The sequence below is a fragment of the Elaeis guineensis genome, chromosome 7 (genome assembly GCF_000442705.2).
Source record: "Elaeis guineensis isolate ETL-2024a chromosome 7, EG11, whole genome shotgun sequence".
Taxonomy (NCBI): domain Eukaryota; kingdom Viridiplantae; phylum Streptophyta; class Magnoliopsida; order Arecales; family Arecaceae; genus Elaeis; species Elaeis guineensis.
Genome location: NC_025999.2, coordinates 11,016,513 through 11,034,489, shown reverse-complemented (window position 1 = coordinate 11,034,489; position 17,977 = coordinate 11,016,513). Strand labels below are relative to the sequence as shown.

The 17,977-nt window shown below is 46.4% G+C and overlaps 1 protein-coding gene across 1 annotated transcript; it reads right to left on the bottom strand.

Moving 5' to 3' along the window:
* Positions 1-5,304: 5,304 nt before the first annotated feature.
* Positions 5,305-7,735, bottom strand: LOC105049120 (protein LATERAL ROOT PRIMORDIUM 1). Its single transcript, XM_010928679.4, has 2 exons — positions 6,156-7,735; positions 5,305-6,030 (listed from the first exon to the last, which is right to left on the bottom strand). Exons 1-2 carry the CDS (start codon positions 6,772-6,774, stop codon positions 5,657-5,659), a joined length of 993 nt encoding a protein of 330 aa, XP_010926981.1. The 5' UTR covers positions 6,775-7,735; the 3' UTR covers positions 5,305-5,656.
* Between the last annotated feature and the right edge of the window lie 10,242 nt (positions 7,736-17,977).

The following is a 17,977-nucleotide window of genomic DNA, read 5'->3' as shown; positions in this document are numbered from 1 at the left end:
AAGATAATTTGCTAGATTATGCAGTCTAGACCTTGTCTGATATCTCCATTCACAGGTCAAAGCTCAAAGAAAGAAGTCCCCTCGCCACCAGTAAGCTTTTCAAACTCTCCTTGGAATGCAATATCTCTAAGAGCAGACCTAATACTAACTAGTTTTAAGAGCAGTACCGTCCTTGACAAAATTGTAATTCCTTTGATGAAGTGAATCCTCACAAGCATCCTTAAAAGCTTGTATTTGACTAATCTAATACAAAATTCTTCAAAGACAACTGCGATGTCCCTTTTCTTAACTGACAACGTTTTAGTGAGCTGAAGGCATCCAATTCACAGGATGGATTAAAGAAACAATAATTTGACACATACCCAGAGAAGTCTTAAATATAATGCATCAGGTTGGCCAATCATTTATATTTTTCATCCCTTTCCTATGTCGAAGAATAATAAAAATTTACTATTTGCAAGTTTTCGAAGCTCCTATTTCCTTAAAGACATCATACAGATTCACAAAATTGAAACCGGTTATGTTTGTGAGATTCAAATACAAACACAATCTTGACAAACACAGTAGGTATTCCATCAGAGTCTTCTACACAGACACAAGCAATCAAATTCACATATTCCAACTGGATTGACCATTTATCCAAGCTTCATTCAACATAAATTTCCCACCCATTACTTAGTAAGATATAAAAAACTTCAATTCAGACAATGTAAAACATAACTCGTCTAGCAATTTTGGAAATCCAAATTTGTGTTGGCTAAGTTACATAAATTTACTCCAAACTTCCATTCACTACTTAAAAAACGAAAAGCCAATACCAAGTTTTTGGTTTGGCTTTCAAGTTCTAAATGATTCTACAACAGAAATGTGCATATTAAAACTAAACTCGCAATATGTTAAACTGAGGAAAAAAAATAACTCTAATCATCACAGCTAGATCTTCTTTCTCAAACTAGAATTTCGGTAAGCTATCTGTAGTTCACAATCAAATTTTATGACCACATTTCCTGAACTTCTCCAATATGGATATTACTAGCATCTTATCTTTCTTTAATTAGTTATATAACACCAGTTTTTTTTCAACTTCAAGCAAAGACAGTATTAGCTAATCATGCTATTCTTCTGCCAACATGTTTTATTCCAGAAACAAATTATTCAATATTATAGTAGCCTACAGGAATAAAATCATTACCTGATCAAGCATACATCATAAGCAAGACAATCAACAACATAATCTTGGGTACCAGAAGTTTATTTATAAACCTTCTTTTGTTAATGTTGCTACTTGTTGACTCTTATCCACTATTTCTTCCAACCAAGCAGTGTAAATAACCAGGAATAGAGAACAATTTAAGGAAGCCAAGCTAATATCGTGCTTATTTAGAAGCTTCCTAAATGCAAGAAACATGTTATCTTGTTCCATCAAAGAGCTCAGGTTTAGCCTTATCCACAGCATGGTTATGTATAATCTACCTTCAGCAGAGCACACTGAAAACCTTTTTCCTGACCTTTTTTGCCAGTCACCTAAACCTAAGAGGATAACTGGGTGTATGGAGATCTCACTGACCCAAAGCCAAAAGAACAAGCAATTCTATAATTTATTCCCCATCTCTTCAGAATTCTCCATATGAATCACTAGAGCTATAATAAGACTCTTTCTTGCTGAGCATCTTCAACAATAGCATAGACCATCAACTACTTCAAGATTGGCTGTAGTCATGTTAACAGGCTTAACCACATCTCATTTTGTTCGACATGCTAACTTGACGCCCAGATTTTTCGGTTTTTAATTATTAGTTCTGGAATGACTACTTCCGGACACTTGGACAAGACAAAAGATGGAACAACACTCAATGGGAATCAAAAATTGCTGGGTCCTGATTATGCCACTGTAACAGTCTCGAGATGAGACAAATTACTCGCATATCAACCTACAAAACATGAGGGTAATGACATTTCAAGTATCATCCATTCTGTGTCAAACCATATTAATCAGAATGGTTTAGGCACTTACCCTTAGATAGTGTACAGGATGCATGTATTGGCTACAAGTGTAGCATCAGATAGGGTAGCAGTAGCATCCAGCTTTATTAGATTGAGAACAAAAGAATATCAAATGCTTTGAGATTAACCGTGAAAATAGTATGTACACAGTTGCCATCTCCAAGCTTGTCATGAAACTAGCGTTCATGTAGTAGACATCTGCAAGCATGTCTTTCTATGTGAATGGCATACATAATTAACCATGGAACAGATAGCATCATTGTTTCAAATCACAAAATCCAGAAACAACCAAGCCACAAAACAAATTTAAAACATTTGATGGACAACTGTATTGCATAAGACCATTTAGTTCAATAAAAATTGCATCAGTACATTCAATTTTTTTGGGTTTATTAGTCCTCATGACAATCAAACTTCTAAGCTCCTGGACTATGAGAACAAGAAAATTGCCACATTAGAGTGGTTTAAGACATGTTACATTTTAAGCAACCACATTCACTAAAACAAATTATTTCTTTAGTTAGTTTAAAGTCTCTAGAAGGCATTGAGCTTCCTTAAGTGAATATCTAACTATACTTGAGAACCCAATGAATGCGATAATTTGCTAAAAGCTGCTACAATAATTGTATGATCTTAGTCATCTACCAAATTATCAAAAAATCAACCAAAATAGAACAGCAAGCTCAATGTGCATTGACAATATCCAAAGGTTGAAGAGGTATCTCATACAATAACTAATCATTGTGATCACAAACTGATAAGATAATGACAATTTTATATTGTTAAAACAGTTAGTCAAACAACCCGGGCACAGTGGACAGATTGCCCTTTAAATACATGGAGGTCATGGGTTCGAAATACAGAAACAGCCTTTTAGAGGTAATGTTGTGTGTATCCAACCCTCCCCATACTCCACCATAGTGGGAGGCCCATGCTCCGGGCAGTCCTTTGTCTGGTACAGTTAGTCAAACCACATGACTTCTAGATTAGGCAATTTCTTACAAACTTCTATCTGACCAAAATATTACAATACTAAATTAAGTTTAAATCACTGCTTACTTACATAGATGACACATTATAGTAGGAAACACAACACTAAATCATGTTAGTAGGTCATCTTCATCACTGTGAGTATGCATACAGGAATATCCCAGATGAAATATATGCGCATTAAACAATGTATATGTATTATATGATATTTCTAAAGAGCAATTTGCAGCATGCAATACAATAAGTTCCATGATAAAGATTGTATCATTGGCAATATACTATTTTCACTAAGAATTTTGAATCTAACTAATAAGATATTTGATGATTAGAATAGTGAAAACTCTTGAAAATATTAATTTTAAATGTCCGTAACACTACCACAAAAATCCTAAAAGAGTAATCAACGAAACACAACCTTTCTTTCAAGTAACTTCATTATATAGGTGTTATAATCTCAGATACATATAATTTAATAAGTATCATGCCTCACGTAGTAGCATAAACTACCCAAGAAGGCAGGATATAATATGACATGTAGAAGGACCTCAGACCCATATCATAATGAAATTCAGATTGAATCTTAGAATTAAATATTGGAATGGCCTTGTAACCGTAACAGCACTGCATGCTAATAACATTAAAAGCAATATCACCAGAATAAGTAGATAAAGAATACCCCATGGATTATAGAGTGACAAAATAATTAAATCTGGCTATTGTGGAAACTATGATATTGCCCAACCAAATTACTGCCTTTTAGTAGGACAATAATGATTATGCTGGAAGTTCCACAGACTGGCGTTGCAATAAGATGTTATGTTGATATGCTGGAGTCAAAGAAAGAAAGCCAAAAAAATTTGTCAAGTTATTAACGTGATCTACACAACATGCATGAATAAAATATGCTAGTCAGCCTTCAACGTATCTTCATAGATCCCACATTCTGGTTCAGTCAAAATAACACAACAAACAATTAAAACCGACTAGTGCGTTCACAGTCATAAATTCTAGTATCAGTTCCAAACAGATCAATTATACAAGTTAAAGGATCAGGCAAAAAACAGCAAGCAATTAGAAACCTGGAGTGCTACTCAGGAATAGCAAATTCCACAAAGAAACTGGACTGGTCAGATACCTAAGGCATTGCCTGAAGAAACTAGACCTTTGCCCAAAATGTTACTTCCACTTATAAAAGAACTAAAATCCAGAAATCCTTAAAAACCTAGCTATATCTCTAAAATCCTATTAAAATGTATTATTTTATGCATGCTAGGTGGCGTCACTGACTAGATTTTGTGAACAGCTGTTTCTAAATCTTATAACTATATTTAATCCGTGCCCGTAGCTAGGAAGAAGAGAAATTCTCTCTCCCAGCTTATTTCCTTCGATGGAAAAAAGAAAGGTATTTAACCCGCACAAACTGACATGAAGACTATATCTTTTGGAATAAAACGTACAGCACTCTGGATTTCCCTTCAGTGTAACATATCATCCATTACTTTTTCCACCTGGCAAGCGACACACAGAAAAGTGAAGAGCTCATCAAGCTAGACACGTAGCTACACGCAAACATCTAAATGTGATAACTTTCATCACATAAGATATATGTATATGTTGGCACCAGCAGAAAGCGTCCATATTCCATTTATCGTACAATGCCGTGAATGCAGGTTACTAAGCTACAGCAGAAGAATAAAGGGTATAGCTGAAGCCTAATATAATTCTTAAGTACTGGAGCTCATTCTTTTAAACAGCTTAAGGGGTATACTTCATTGATTAGACAGCTCTACAAGACAGCAACATTCAAAAGAAGGCGTACATCACAAAAAGCTCGGCAAGATTATAGTAAAAATAACAAGGCAATACTTGGATGTGACGGGCTTCACAGGCAAGAACAATGGGAATGCACAAAAAATCAGGAAAAGCAGCGAGATGGCTCTGTGTGGTACATTACCTTCCATTACCAAAGGAGGAAAGGGAGTAAAGCAGCCATGCTTATCCTCCAAGGAGTTGAAAAAAATTCCTCTGCCACATGCATTAAAATGCTTTGCTAGAGAAAGCGTCAATCAGCTTCAAGTTCCAATGAGATGCTCTACAGCAAACTCACCAACCCCCTATAAAAACCATTAGAGGGCTACGAAAGCAAAGGAAAAGAAAACCCCAGCAGTCAAACTTTGAGCCCCGCAACCACAAGATCACATAAAACGAAACAGTCTCGAATAGGTCGCGAAATGATATACCCCTACAGCAGTCGAGCAGTGTTGCACCCCCGATCCATCCATCCTACATCTACAAAGCTCTCAATAGAGATGAGCATAAAAGAAGACATAGCTTAACAAACTAGCAACCAACTTATAAACAGTGCAGTCCGTCCGTGATCCTCTCTCTCACTCTACTTAGAGTAAGATAGGATCTAGTTATCATCACCATCATGAGAAGTAATTATTAGAAACAATAATAATAACAACAATAGCAGTGGTAGCAGCAAAAAGGAGATAAAAAGAGAAGCTAAGAAGTCGAGTAGAGACGCATACGTTTACAACAACAGCAGCAATAGCTGAAACAACTCCTCGTCGACCACCATGCATGACTTGATGATTTCATACAGTTGAGTCGAGAATGAGATGAAGGAAAATAGAAGCTTAGATGCGGTGAGGAGAGCTCAATTTATTGGGTGACCATAGTTTGTAGTACCTCCAAGGAATCCACCGCCACCAGGCGTACCGTCGCCGTACTCGTCGGACGGGATGATGGCGGAGGAGGAGGAACCATTTCTACCACCACAAGCGGCAGCGCCGGCGCCTCCGAGATGGAGCTCCGAGATGTTCGGGATGGCATCATTGCTGATGCTCGCCTCGCCCCGCCCGTCGTCGACGCCTTGGTCGTAGAGGAAGCCCTTGAAGACGTGTCCGCCGATCTTGACCATGGCTTGGTAGGCGTACTCGTCCTCGCCGTCGTCGATGGACGTCACGCGGACGCATTTGAACACGGCCGGCGCTCTAACGTGCCCGGGCAAGTTTTCGCGAAAGCTCGCATCTGGTAGAAAGTAGTTGGGGAGTGAAGGAAGAAGAGAGAGAAAGAAAAGAACACAACCAAACACGTGCAAAGGAGCCAATTTAAATTTAGCCATAATTAAGCTAAATTAAAGAGGGAGGGAGTACCTTGGTGGCTAGAGCTGGTGTCGAGACTGCGAGGAGGGGTGTTGGAGTTGGAGGTGTGGGAGGCGGTGGTGGTCGTCTGGGAGGAGATGAGGCGGGGTTTTTTGGGAGCGGAGGTGGAGGCGGAGGAGCCGGCGGCGCCTACTGCGGCGGTGGAGGCAGCAAGCTGGCGTTCGCGGCGGCGGGCGGCGGGGACCCAGGTGCTCTTGACGTGGGTGGAGCACTCGAATCCGCGGGACTTGCAGCAGGTGCGACACCGGCGGTGGCTGCAATCCTTCTTGGCCTGGTTGCCGCAGTCCTGGCACGTCGAGGCCCCCCCTCCACCGCCGGCGCCGGCGAGAATGCCGGCGGCGTCGAGAGTGGGGACGGGCTTCTTGAGGTAGGAGAGGGTAGGGTTAGGGCTGGGGTTCTGGGGGGGCGGAGGGGGCTGTGCCTGCCAGAGGTGGATCCCGCCGGCGGGCTTGGGGCGGCCATCGTGGGCCTCGTCTACGAGGCAGGGGGCGGCGGTTAGGAGGGGGATGATGGGGTGTTCGGCGGAGGAGGGCAAGGGCTCGTGGTACTGGGGATGGAACGATCCGGCGGGGGCGACGACGAGGACATCGCGAAGGCCGACCATTCCCATGTCGGCGATGCCATAATTGATGCCACCGGGGCGTGCGGAGGCGGAGGAGATGGACCCCCAGCCGCCGGCGGTGGCGGCAGCCCCGCTGCCGGTTCCGGTTCCTCCTCCGCTTCCGCCTCCGCCGGCATTGAAACCGAGGCACAGATCGTCGCCTCGTCCGGTGGCGGAAGACGCCACCCAGTCCGCGAACGCGCCGGTGTCGGATGGGAATCGCCTTCCCGAAGCCACCCCGGCTAGTCTTGGAGGCAAATTTACGCCTCCTCTTATATACCCCTCCCCCCCTTCTCTCTCCCCCTACTCCTCTCGCGCTCTCTCTCTCTCTCTCTCTCTCTCTGTAACTATCTCTCTATGTATCACCAATTATATATCTATATGCCTTTGTGAATCTAAAGCTAACACATAACTGGGGCTATATGTTTCACAATTTCGGTTTTCTTGTTGGGGATGGTCTTTCTTTCTTTCGTTTTCTTCTCTTCTCTTTTCTTTTCTTTTCTTTTCTTTTTTTCTTTTTTTTTTTCTTTTTTTTTGTGGCTATGTTTTTGGCGGGTGGGGGTTAATTATGGGAGTGGTGAAGGTGGGGGGTTTGGGGCTGGCTGTGGGGACTCTGAAATTCCTTCTGATCGAGATCTTCTCGATCACTCTCCTCCTCCTTCTCTTTCTCTCTCTCTCCCCCCCGCCCCCTCTTCTCTTTGTTTCTTTCCTCGCAGGCTTCTGTCTCACTGCCGCTCCCTGCTCTGCTCCTGCTGCCGCTGCCGCTGCCGCCTGCCCTGCTGTTGTTAAAAGCTAAGCCCTCAGCTTTCGGCCCTCACCTCCCCACACTCCTCTCTTTCCATTTTCCCTTCGGTAACCTCTCTCTCTCTCTCTCTCTCTACCTTCTTTCTCCTCGTTAATATTGAAGAGTAACCAGCGTTATCTCTCTCTCTCTCACTCACTCTCTCTCTTTTTTAGCTGGGATCGTAGCATTATTATCCGCCCAGGTCACGTGATGGATATTAACGAGTGACAACGGTAAATTGGGATATTAAAAAATTGGGGTGAAGGTCCGAAGGACGAGAACAGACGAAGGAAAGTTGGGTAAAAAGGAGGAGAGCGTGGAAGAACAAGACACGTGTAGAGAGGGCAGACGGGTCCCTCTCTAGTGCTGCTAGCTCTCTCGGGTTCGGGCTATGGGGCCAGGGATCGTAAAAAGGCCTCCGTATTGCATGCACCAGGTGCAGTTGGACCGCGCAAATCCGACGATAGATAACACGCCACGCGACCCTTGTATGTAACCGATTCTCGATTGCGCGCTTTCCACCGTCCATATGCTCCGGCATTTGCCTTGGTTCACCTGCACCTGGTGCATGCAATAATTTCTCCGTAAAACGGGTCGAGCTCAGGGGGGCTCAGCTTTTCTTTCTCCTAATGCTGACCCCCCATCCCCCTCCTCTGCCCTCCATCAATCCCATCCCTCTAATCTTATTTTATTTCTTTCTCCTCCTTTCCACTCTCTCATGTCTTCCTGCTACCTCCTTGGCTGAACACTCAATGATAAAATAATGGATGGGGGACGAATATATGCAGTGGCTTTCATGGCCGAAGGTCATGAAAGGGTCTTATTTTTTTTCCTTATTTTAAAGCATAAATGGGTTCTGTTCTAGCTTAATTTAACCCTTTCTAGCTTCATTTGGTCCATCTTAAAAGCTCCAGCAAAAGGTTATGTGTGTTAGTATTTTAGGGACATGGTAACATGCATGACCTCCGATTCTTTCTTTCCCTATCACCTTCCTAATTATTCCCTATATAGCAATTATAGACATGCCGCGTCCACTAAAGTATGCTGTCGAAATATTCCTATCAGTCATCATCTACCAAATAGTAATTGTGTTCTCATCTTTTAAGTAATCGGAGAGCAATTTTTACACCTAATGAGCTCATCGGTATGGTGAAACAGACTTGGAACCGGACCCTACCTGGCCTTCCAAGATCTCCACAATGGTTCAAAGCCAGAGGTGAGCCGGCCACGCCCTGCTTGATCTAATGATATGCCAATTTGAAGATTGTAGCGGCGTTCGATCATTTTTTCCTTTAATACCTGAAAAAAATTCTCTAACATTAGAAATCTTTTAAAAAATATAAATTATAATAAAGATAATAATATCACCTTCAATCAACCACATAGTCGTCTATATGCATTTGTAACATGAATTTGATATATGAAGCGAGACAGAAATTATAAAAATTTCTCACATTTGGATCCTTGTATTTGACATGCAGAATTCATGTTATTACTGCTTTGCTTTAGAATCACCTTCAACTAATAAATCAACCTATTTACCAAAAAAAACCAATAAATCAACCTGTGAAGTCGGTGCTTGCATTTATTTTAACCTGGTGGGTGCATGATAAGATACGATGGGTGGAATTAGGGTTTCAGCAGGTGCACCAAATTAGGCTAAGCAACAATTGTGGGGGTTCACACTGGTGTGCGCATGACATCACTGGTCGCATGTGAATGCATATGAATTCTATGTTAGCAAGGTCAGAACATCTTAGGGATGGAAAGCATGTTGACACTTATCTCACTTGGCTCTAAACCATCTTAATCCATGATCAATCTTTCTCGCCAGATGTCGAAGAACTATGCCCTCGTGCAATCAGCAAATTCCATCTTTTGCTTGCTCCATGGTCCGCCATTTCCAAGGCCCACTAGTTGTTCATCAAAAATTGTTAGAGATTGCACAAAGATTAAAGCATATAATACTCATGCACAACTACATCTCTCGTAGGAGTGCAAATGGGTCGGGTTGGAGCAGGTAATGAGTGACCTCGATCTAATCCAATTTCTTAATCGAATATAAATATTGGATCCAAATCCAGTCCAATAAAAAATCAAATTGGATCCATGATCAAATTTTTTAATCCAACGGATCATTCGGATCGGACGGGATCCATATATAATCCAGCCCCAATCTACAAAATGCGGGTTTGATTTAGATCCGAATCGGATCTGGATTAGATCTGGATCAATATAGAGTTGTTTTTATAGTAACAATAATTTTTTAGCTTAGTACAAGTCTCAATTATTTCTTTTTCATGAGAATTTTAGTTCGATACTTAGATTAAAATTTTGGCATAAAAAAAAATTGGGAACAGATATGATTCTCTTCGCCGATTAGCATGGTAAGATCGCCAAATTAGATGATTGCTAGCTTTATTGAGATTTATCCTTTTCAAAAACAAGAAGTATGTGGCCAACTTGTGGCAGCAATCTACGAATTAAGGGCAATGAATCCAATATATTATAAAAAATAAATGGAGACTCAAGAGTCGGCTGAAAATGGTGATGACTTATAGTAGCATAAATAAAAAGGATTGAAGTAAATTTGAACAAGTTTACTTGAAGTTTGGATGGTAGGTATGATTATGAAATGCGACATGTCATAACCTAGTTGCCTTGTTGAATTAGATTGGGATAGCTAAGTATAAATACCATAAGGATATACTTATTTCGAGCAATCACGGAGGCTATCTTAGAGTGGTAGTTATGGGCATATAAATTAATAAATATGGATGGCAATAAATAAGAGATATTACAAACTCATTGTGTACACAGCTGATCATTATGTTGGTAATTGTATCTTTCGACTACTCTTTTTTTATTTAAAATTTCTGAAATATTAACTTGCTCTAATGGTTCGAGGTCACATATTATGTATTAAAGTTACACTTACAATTTTTAGGATAATATTTGATATACTGATATACATAGTCTAATAATAATATTATTATTTTATCTACATTGCCCATAATTTAATAGTAAAACACAAAATTGTAAGAGCTCCAAAAAGAACTAACTTAGGTTGAGTTTGGAGATGCCATAGTTCGAATGAGTATTTGGCTCCTACACTGAGCTCGGATCGAATCGGATTATTTATCTTAAGACCCAAATCAACCCACAAATCTTCACAAATCGAGTTGGATCAAAATTTAATAAATTCAGATGAAATCTGAAAAATGGTACAGGTCCAATTTTAGAACTTGATCCGGCTCCATGGGTCTTTTAAAATGGTTCAATTAGGTCTATATGGGTTGAATCAGGTTGGATGATGGGTCACAGGTCAATCCAATCCGACCCATTTAATCCCATAATCTCTCATTTTCCCTTCAACCATCCCCTCTAAATTTTTTACCTATATCCCAAAGGAGAGTGAAAGCAAGTGAAACATGGTTTTCATCTCCAAGGTGTTTACTAAGGAGTGGAGGATGAGGATTGCATCTACCATTGCCCGTATAGGCAAGGTTGATGGGCTTAGCGTTGATCCAAAGATTTACATAGATCTATGGGTTTGCTACCTCACAAAGCTAAGGACATTGCTTGGATATCCGTTCGAGAGTTGCTCTTTTTGCTCTAGAGAGTAGCTTGGAGCCATCTTTCATGCTGCTCATTCTTGTAGCACAAAGGCATGATTAGCACACCTCACTATCACTGGTGCCTAGAAATGGAAGAGATTGTCAGCCATGTTATACTGCATTGCGGCATAGCCTATTGTTGGGGATTACCGACCGATCCCGCTCGTGCCGACTCATAGTCGGACATATCCGACCGACCGACTGACCGATCGTCGGGCGCCATTACCGACCGATTAACGGCTCTCTACCGACTGCACCACGGAGTCCGATGGCCGACTCCCGCAACGTGCCCGACTGACCATCGGAGGGGTCCGAATCTCCACCCGATGCCACTCAGTCGGCCACCGACCTAAGATCGATCGACTCCTCCGATCGCCGTACTACTGTCAGAGGCTGTCAGTCCTGACAGCAGCATGCGGCACTGCCGCCTAAGGGCATCATCCCGCCTAGGACATTGTCAACCCTAGTGATTTGACAGCCCCACGGCGACGTGACACCTTCACGGCGACTCTGACATTCTACAGTGAATTGACAATTCTCCAATTGTCCGCGTCATTAATGACGGTGCCATACCGTGCTCCACTATATATATCGGGGAAGGCAACAGTGCTAGGGGCCTTCCAAGAAAAACTCTCAGGCTTGCTCCCTTTCTCTCTCTCAATTGGGCTCTCTGTCTTCATTTCACTGTTGCCCAGTCTCCTCTCTGACTTGACCGTCGGAGGGTCCCCGCCGGAGCCGCCTCCGATCAGTGTGGACTTTCTTTTGCAGGCACTCGTTCCCGGCGACCAGGCGACGAGGGGATTGGCCCCAACAGATTGGCGCGCCAGGTAGGGGAGATGGAGTAGATACTAATGACAAAGACAAGAGCTCAACGATCGAGAGTCACCGGATCGGCGAGGCGCTCTTCCCGCCGGGAAGAGGCCTCTCCGCCACCCTCCGCGGCGGAACCCAGCTCTCCGCACCCCGCGGTCACCATGGAGGCGCAAATCGCGGTAATTGTACGGCAGATGACCGTGCTGACGGACGCGGTCAAAAGCCTCCAGCAACAACCGGCACGGCTGCCGCCATCACCGGCCGGGCAACCGCGGCACATCCGATGCCCTCCAGGAGCAGCCTCCGACGCCCGCGTCGATCTTTATCATTTCTGCGGGAGCGCCCGCCACAGCGCTCCCACGGAGAGGAGGAGGGGCGGCAGCGGCACAATGCCCACCGGTCCCAACAACTTTCTTCCTCCCAGTTGGAACGAGCGAGGAAGGAGAAGCGACCGCGAACGCCGTCCGCCTCCCTCTCGGAATCTTTCAGAGACTCCACTCCTGGGGTCTCCCAGCACCGACGGATGGACGACTACGAACGCAGGTTCGAGGAAATCGACCGTCGGCTTGCACAGTTGCAGGTGGACGGACAGAAGTCTTCAAACGATGTCGACTTCTAGACCGCCCAACCTCTCTCCCGACTCATCCTCGACGAACTGATCTCCAGTCGGTTCAAGATGCCGCACGTGGAGCCCTACGACGGCTCTACCGACCCAATCGACCACCTGGAGAGCTACAAAGCTCTCATGATGATTCAGGGGGCAACCGACGCTCTCTTTTGCATCAGCTTCCCCGCCACGCTCCATAAAGCTGCCAGGGCCTGGTACTCCGGTCTTCGATCGGAAAGTATCCACTCCTTCGGGCAGCTCAAGCACTCTTTCGTGGCTCACTTCAGCACCAGCCGGAAGCCGCCGCGAACATCAGACAGCCTTTTCTCCCTCAAACAGGGAGAAAATGAGACACTCCGACACTTCGTGGCACGATTCAATACGGCCACGCTTGAGGTCCGGGACCTCAACGAAGACATGGCTATCTCGACCATGAAACGGGGGCTGAGGGCATCCCGGTTCACTTACTCCCTGGACAAGACCCTCTCCCGGACATATGCCGAATTGTTGGAGCGTGCGTACAAGTATATGCGCGCAGACGAAGGAGCCTCCGACCGATGCTCGATCGAGTTCAAAGGTCCGAAGGAAAAACGAAGGAAGGGTCGGGACCCCGCCGAACCTAGCAGGCCCCCGACCGATGGTCGGTTCTCACCTCCGCGATGAAACCAGAAGTCGCCCCGACGGCAGACTCCAGGGCCGACACGCCCCAGGTACGACTTCTACACTCCTTTCTCTGCTCTCCGTGCGCAGATTTTGATGGAGATCGAGGGGGAAGAATACCTGCGACGGCCTCGGCCTCTGAAGGCAAAAGGCCTCGACCGACGGAAGTATTGCCGATTCCACCGGGGCCACGGTCACAATACCGAGCAATGCATCCAGCTTAAGGATGAGATCGAAGCTCTCATCCACCGAGGGTATCTCGGTAAATTTTGGAGAAACCCGCCGACTCGACCGGTGGCCGACCGACGATCCCAGCCGACTGAAGAAGCGATCACTAATCAGCCGACGGTCGGGGTCATCAATATGATTTCCAAACGACTTGGCCCGGGGATGCCTGCTGGAGGGGGGCCCGTGAAGAAGCTGCGCCCGGATGACGTGATTACTTTTACAGAAGAAGACGTTCGAGGCATCCAAACTCCTCACGATGACGCTGTTGTTGTCTCGACAACAATAGCAAACTATGATGTAAAGAGAATTTTTGTAGATAATGAAAGTTCGACAAACGTTTTTTTTGCTCGACCTTCTCCCGGATGCGACTATCAACCGACCAACTCAAGAGGGTCCCTACGCCCTTGATAGGCTTCGTCGGGGACGCCGTCGCGATGGAAGGTGAAATTACCCTGCCCATGACGGTCGGCATCAAACCATGACAAAGCACGATTCATTTGACTTTCACGGTCGTCCAAGTGCCTTCGACCTACAACGCCATACTTGGAAGACCCGGACTAAACGCCCTCAAGGTGATTGTCTCAACATACCATCTCTTGGTTCGGTTTCCGACCAGGAACGGAATCAGGGAGATGCGCGGAGACCAACAGCTCGCTCGTCGATGCTTTCAGATCTCCGCTCAAAATGATGAGTTGAGGGGCTCCCTGACGATCGACATAGACCAACGGGAGGAGGAAGAATGGGGCTCACCGGCCAAGCTGCTCGTGTCGACCCCGATAGCGGAAAACCCCGATCGAAAGGTATGGGTCGGGTCTCAACTACCCGACCCAGAACGGCAACGATTGACGGAGCTGCTGAAGGCCCACGCCGACATATTTGCTTGGTCGACAGCAGATATGTCGGGCATCCCCCCGGAGATAATAACCCACCGACTCAACATCGACCCGACGATGAGGCCGGTGAGACAGAAGAAAAGATCTTTTGCTCCCGAAAGACAGAAGGCCATCGACGAAGAAGTGGACAAGCTGCTCGAGGCGGGCTTCATCAGAGAAGCCGCATATCCTGATTGGCTCGCCAATGTTGTCATGGTCAAGAAAGCCAACAGGAAGTGGAGGATTTGTATTGACTACACCGACCTGAATCGGGCCTGTCCAAAAGATAGCTTTCCACTTTCAAAGGTCGACCAGCTGGTGGATGCGACGTCCGGGTTTCGACTGCTCAGCTTTATGGACGCCTTTGCTGGGTACAACCAGATTCGAATGGCGTCCGAAGACGAGGAGCACACTGCCTTCGTGACCCCCATGGGCCTCTACTGCTATCGAGTAATGCCCTTCGGGCTGAAGAATGCCGGCGCCACCTACCAACGACTTGTCAATAAGGTCTTTAAGGACCAGATTGGGCGCAACATGGAAGTATACGTGGACGACATGCTGGTGAAAAGTGCACAGATTCCGGATCATGTCCTGGATCTCAAAGAAACCTTCCGCACTCTACGACAACATCGGATGAAGCTGAATCCGACTAAGTGCACTTTTGGGGTGACCTCGGGAAAGTTTCTCGGATTCCTCATCTCACAGCGAGGAATCGAGGCTAACCCTGAGAAAATAAAGGCAATCATCGACATGCGTCATCCGAACACCAAGAAGGAGGTCCAGCAACTGAACGAAAAGATCGTTGCCCTCAGTCGGTTCATCTCTCGATCGACTGAAAGGTGCCTCCCGTTCTTCAAAACTCTGAGGCAGGCGAAGGGCTTCTCTTGGTCGGATGAGTGCCAACGGGCCTTCGAGGATCTGAAGAGGTACTTGGCTTCCCCGTCGCTGCTTGTGAAGTTGGAGGTCGGGGAGACCTTGTATCTTTATTTGGCCATCTCCTCTGAGACGGTCAGTTCGGTGCTCGTCCGAGAAAACGAGAGCCGAACCCATCAGCCTATCTACTATACCAGCAAAGTGCTCCACGGTGCTGAAGCTCGATATTCGGAGACGGAAAAGATGATTTTCGTCTTGACCGTCTCCGCACAGTGACTCCGCCCATACTTCCAGGCGCATGCCATTGTGGTTCTCACCAACCAGTCTCTGAGGGCGATATTGCGCCGACCGGATACATCGGGACGACTGACGAAGTGGGCGATGAAGCTCAGCGAGTTCGACATATAGTACCGACCGTGACCTACCTTAAAGGCCCAGGTCCTGGCCGACTTCATCGTCGAATGCCCGATAGCCGATCAAGGGTCGGAAGGTGTGGACCCGGGACGAGATGCGGTCTCCGAGCCAGACCCGGTCTCCACCTGGGTACTGCACATCGACGGAGCTTCAAACGCTCAGGGGAGCGGGGCTGGGTTCCTGCTCACCAACTCGGATGGGGTAGTCACCGAGTATGCCCTCCGATTCGACTTCAAAGCCTCCAATAACCAAGCCGAGTACGAAGCGCTCCTCGCCGGCTTGAGGATGGCAAGGGAGCTTGGGATCGACAGCCTCCGGGCATTCTCCGATTCTCAGCTGATTGTGGGGCAGGTCAAAGGTGAATTCGAGGTGCGAGATCCAGCCATGGCCAAATATCTCCAGAAAGTGAAGGATCTCATAATGCACCTCGGATATTTTGAAATTTCCCACATCCCTAGGTCGGAGAACGCCCGGGCCGACGAACTCTCCAGACTGGCGACCTCCGCTTTCGACTCTTTGGGCCGGACGTTCGTGGAGAACCTCGAGCAGCCGAGTGTCGATCGGGTCAAAGAGGTGCTACAACTGACAGCTGAACCAAGCTGGATGGATCCGATTGTTCGGTTCCTGACCGACGGGATCAGCCCTGAAGATCCCACGGAGGCCAGGCGGCTCCGATGGTCGGCCTCCCAATATGTGATCATGGAAGGCCGACTCTACAAAAGGTCGTTCTCCCTTCCCTTGCTCAGGTGCTTGGGACCGACCGACGCAGATTATGCTCTCCGAGAAGTGCATGAAGGAATCTGCGGGAGTCACTTGGGGGGCAAATCCCTAGCCTACAAAGTCCTGCGACAGGGTTACTACTGGCCCACCATGAGGAGGGACGCGGCTGAGTTGGTCCGGAAGTGCGAACCATGCCAGAAGTACGTCAACGTACAGCACCGACCGACCAGCCAAATTGCTCCTATTGTCGCTCCATGGCCCTTCGCTCAGTGGGGGGTCAACATTCTCGATCTTTTTCCTCCAGCATCAGGTCAAAGAAAGTTCATAGTCGTCGCCATCGACTACTTCACCAAGTGAGTGGAGGTCGAGCCCCTGGCGCAGATTACCGAACGAAAGATGGAGGACTTCGTCCAGAAATCCATCATCTTCAGGTTCGGATTGCCGCATACCATTATCACCAACAATGGGCGACAATTCGACAATCGAGACTTCAGAAACTTCTGCGCAAGGTTTCACATCACGCACCGACTGACTTCAGTCAGGCACCCACAGTCCAATGGCGAGGTCGAGGTGACCAACCGGACCATACTACACGGGCTCAAAACCCGACTAAATGAAGCCAAAGGCCTCTGGGTCGACGAGCTGGGCTCCGTTCTGTGGGCTTACCGAACGACCCCCCGCGTTCCGATCGGGGAGTCGCCTTTCAGTTTAGCCTATGGGACGGAGGTGATGATTCCACTCGAGATTGGGCTGCCATCTATCAGGATCGAGCGGTATCAAGAGCCGGACAACTCTGATTGTCGGAGAGCCGACCTAAACCTTCTCCCCGAACTATGAAATGATGCTCAACTTCGCATGGGTTCATACCGACAGAAGGTAGCCTGATATTACAATGCCAAGGTCAGACCAAAGCTTTTCAGGCCTGGTGACTTAGTCCTGAGAAAGGCAGAAGTCTTGAAGCCCCTGGACCAAGGAAAACTGGCTCCGAACTGGGAAGGGCCCTACATGGTAGCAGACACCTATGGGCCGAGGGCTTACCGACTGGAGACTCTGGAAGGGAAACCCATTCTCCGGACCTGGAATGCCGACAACCTGAAGTTGTATCACCAATGAACTTTGTACTTGTTCATTCGGAATACAAATTCAGTTTCAAATTTTGGAGTTTTAACTCTTCGACTGACGATCGGCGCTCACCAAGAAGGTCGAGTCCCGACGTCCCGACTCGGACCTAGTGTCCGCTTGAAAATGATGGCCCGACCGCCGACGACGTGTCGGGCGCTCGCAAGGGCCGAACCATCCACGACGACGGGAGTTGACACTCCTTCTACAGTCGAACTTTCGGACCAGACTATCGGCTAACTTACCGATTGGGCCCCGACCAAAGAAAGGCGAAATGACTACGCGACTGCAGTCGCAACTTACCGACCGAGCTATGATCGGTCGAAGGATATTCGGCTTGCCACCGTCTATCACACGATGCGACCACAGTCGCATTCATGACTCACCGACCGAGATACGACCGGCCGAAAGATATTCGGCTTACCACCGTATATCAAGAGGCGCAGTATGAATACCCGACACAAGGGTATCAGGATCCGACTTATCATCGTTTCTCCGACTAAAT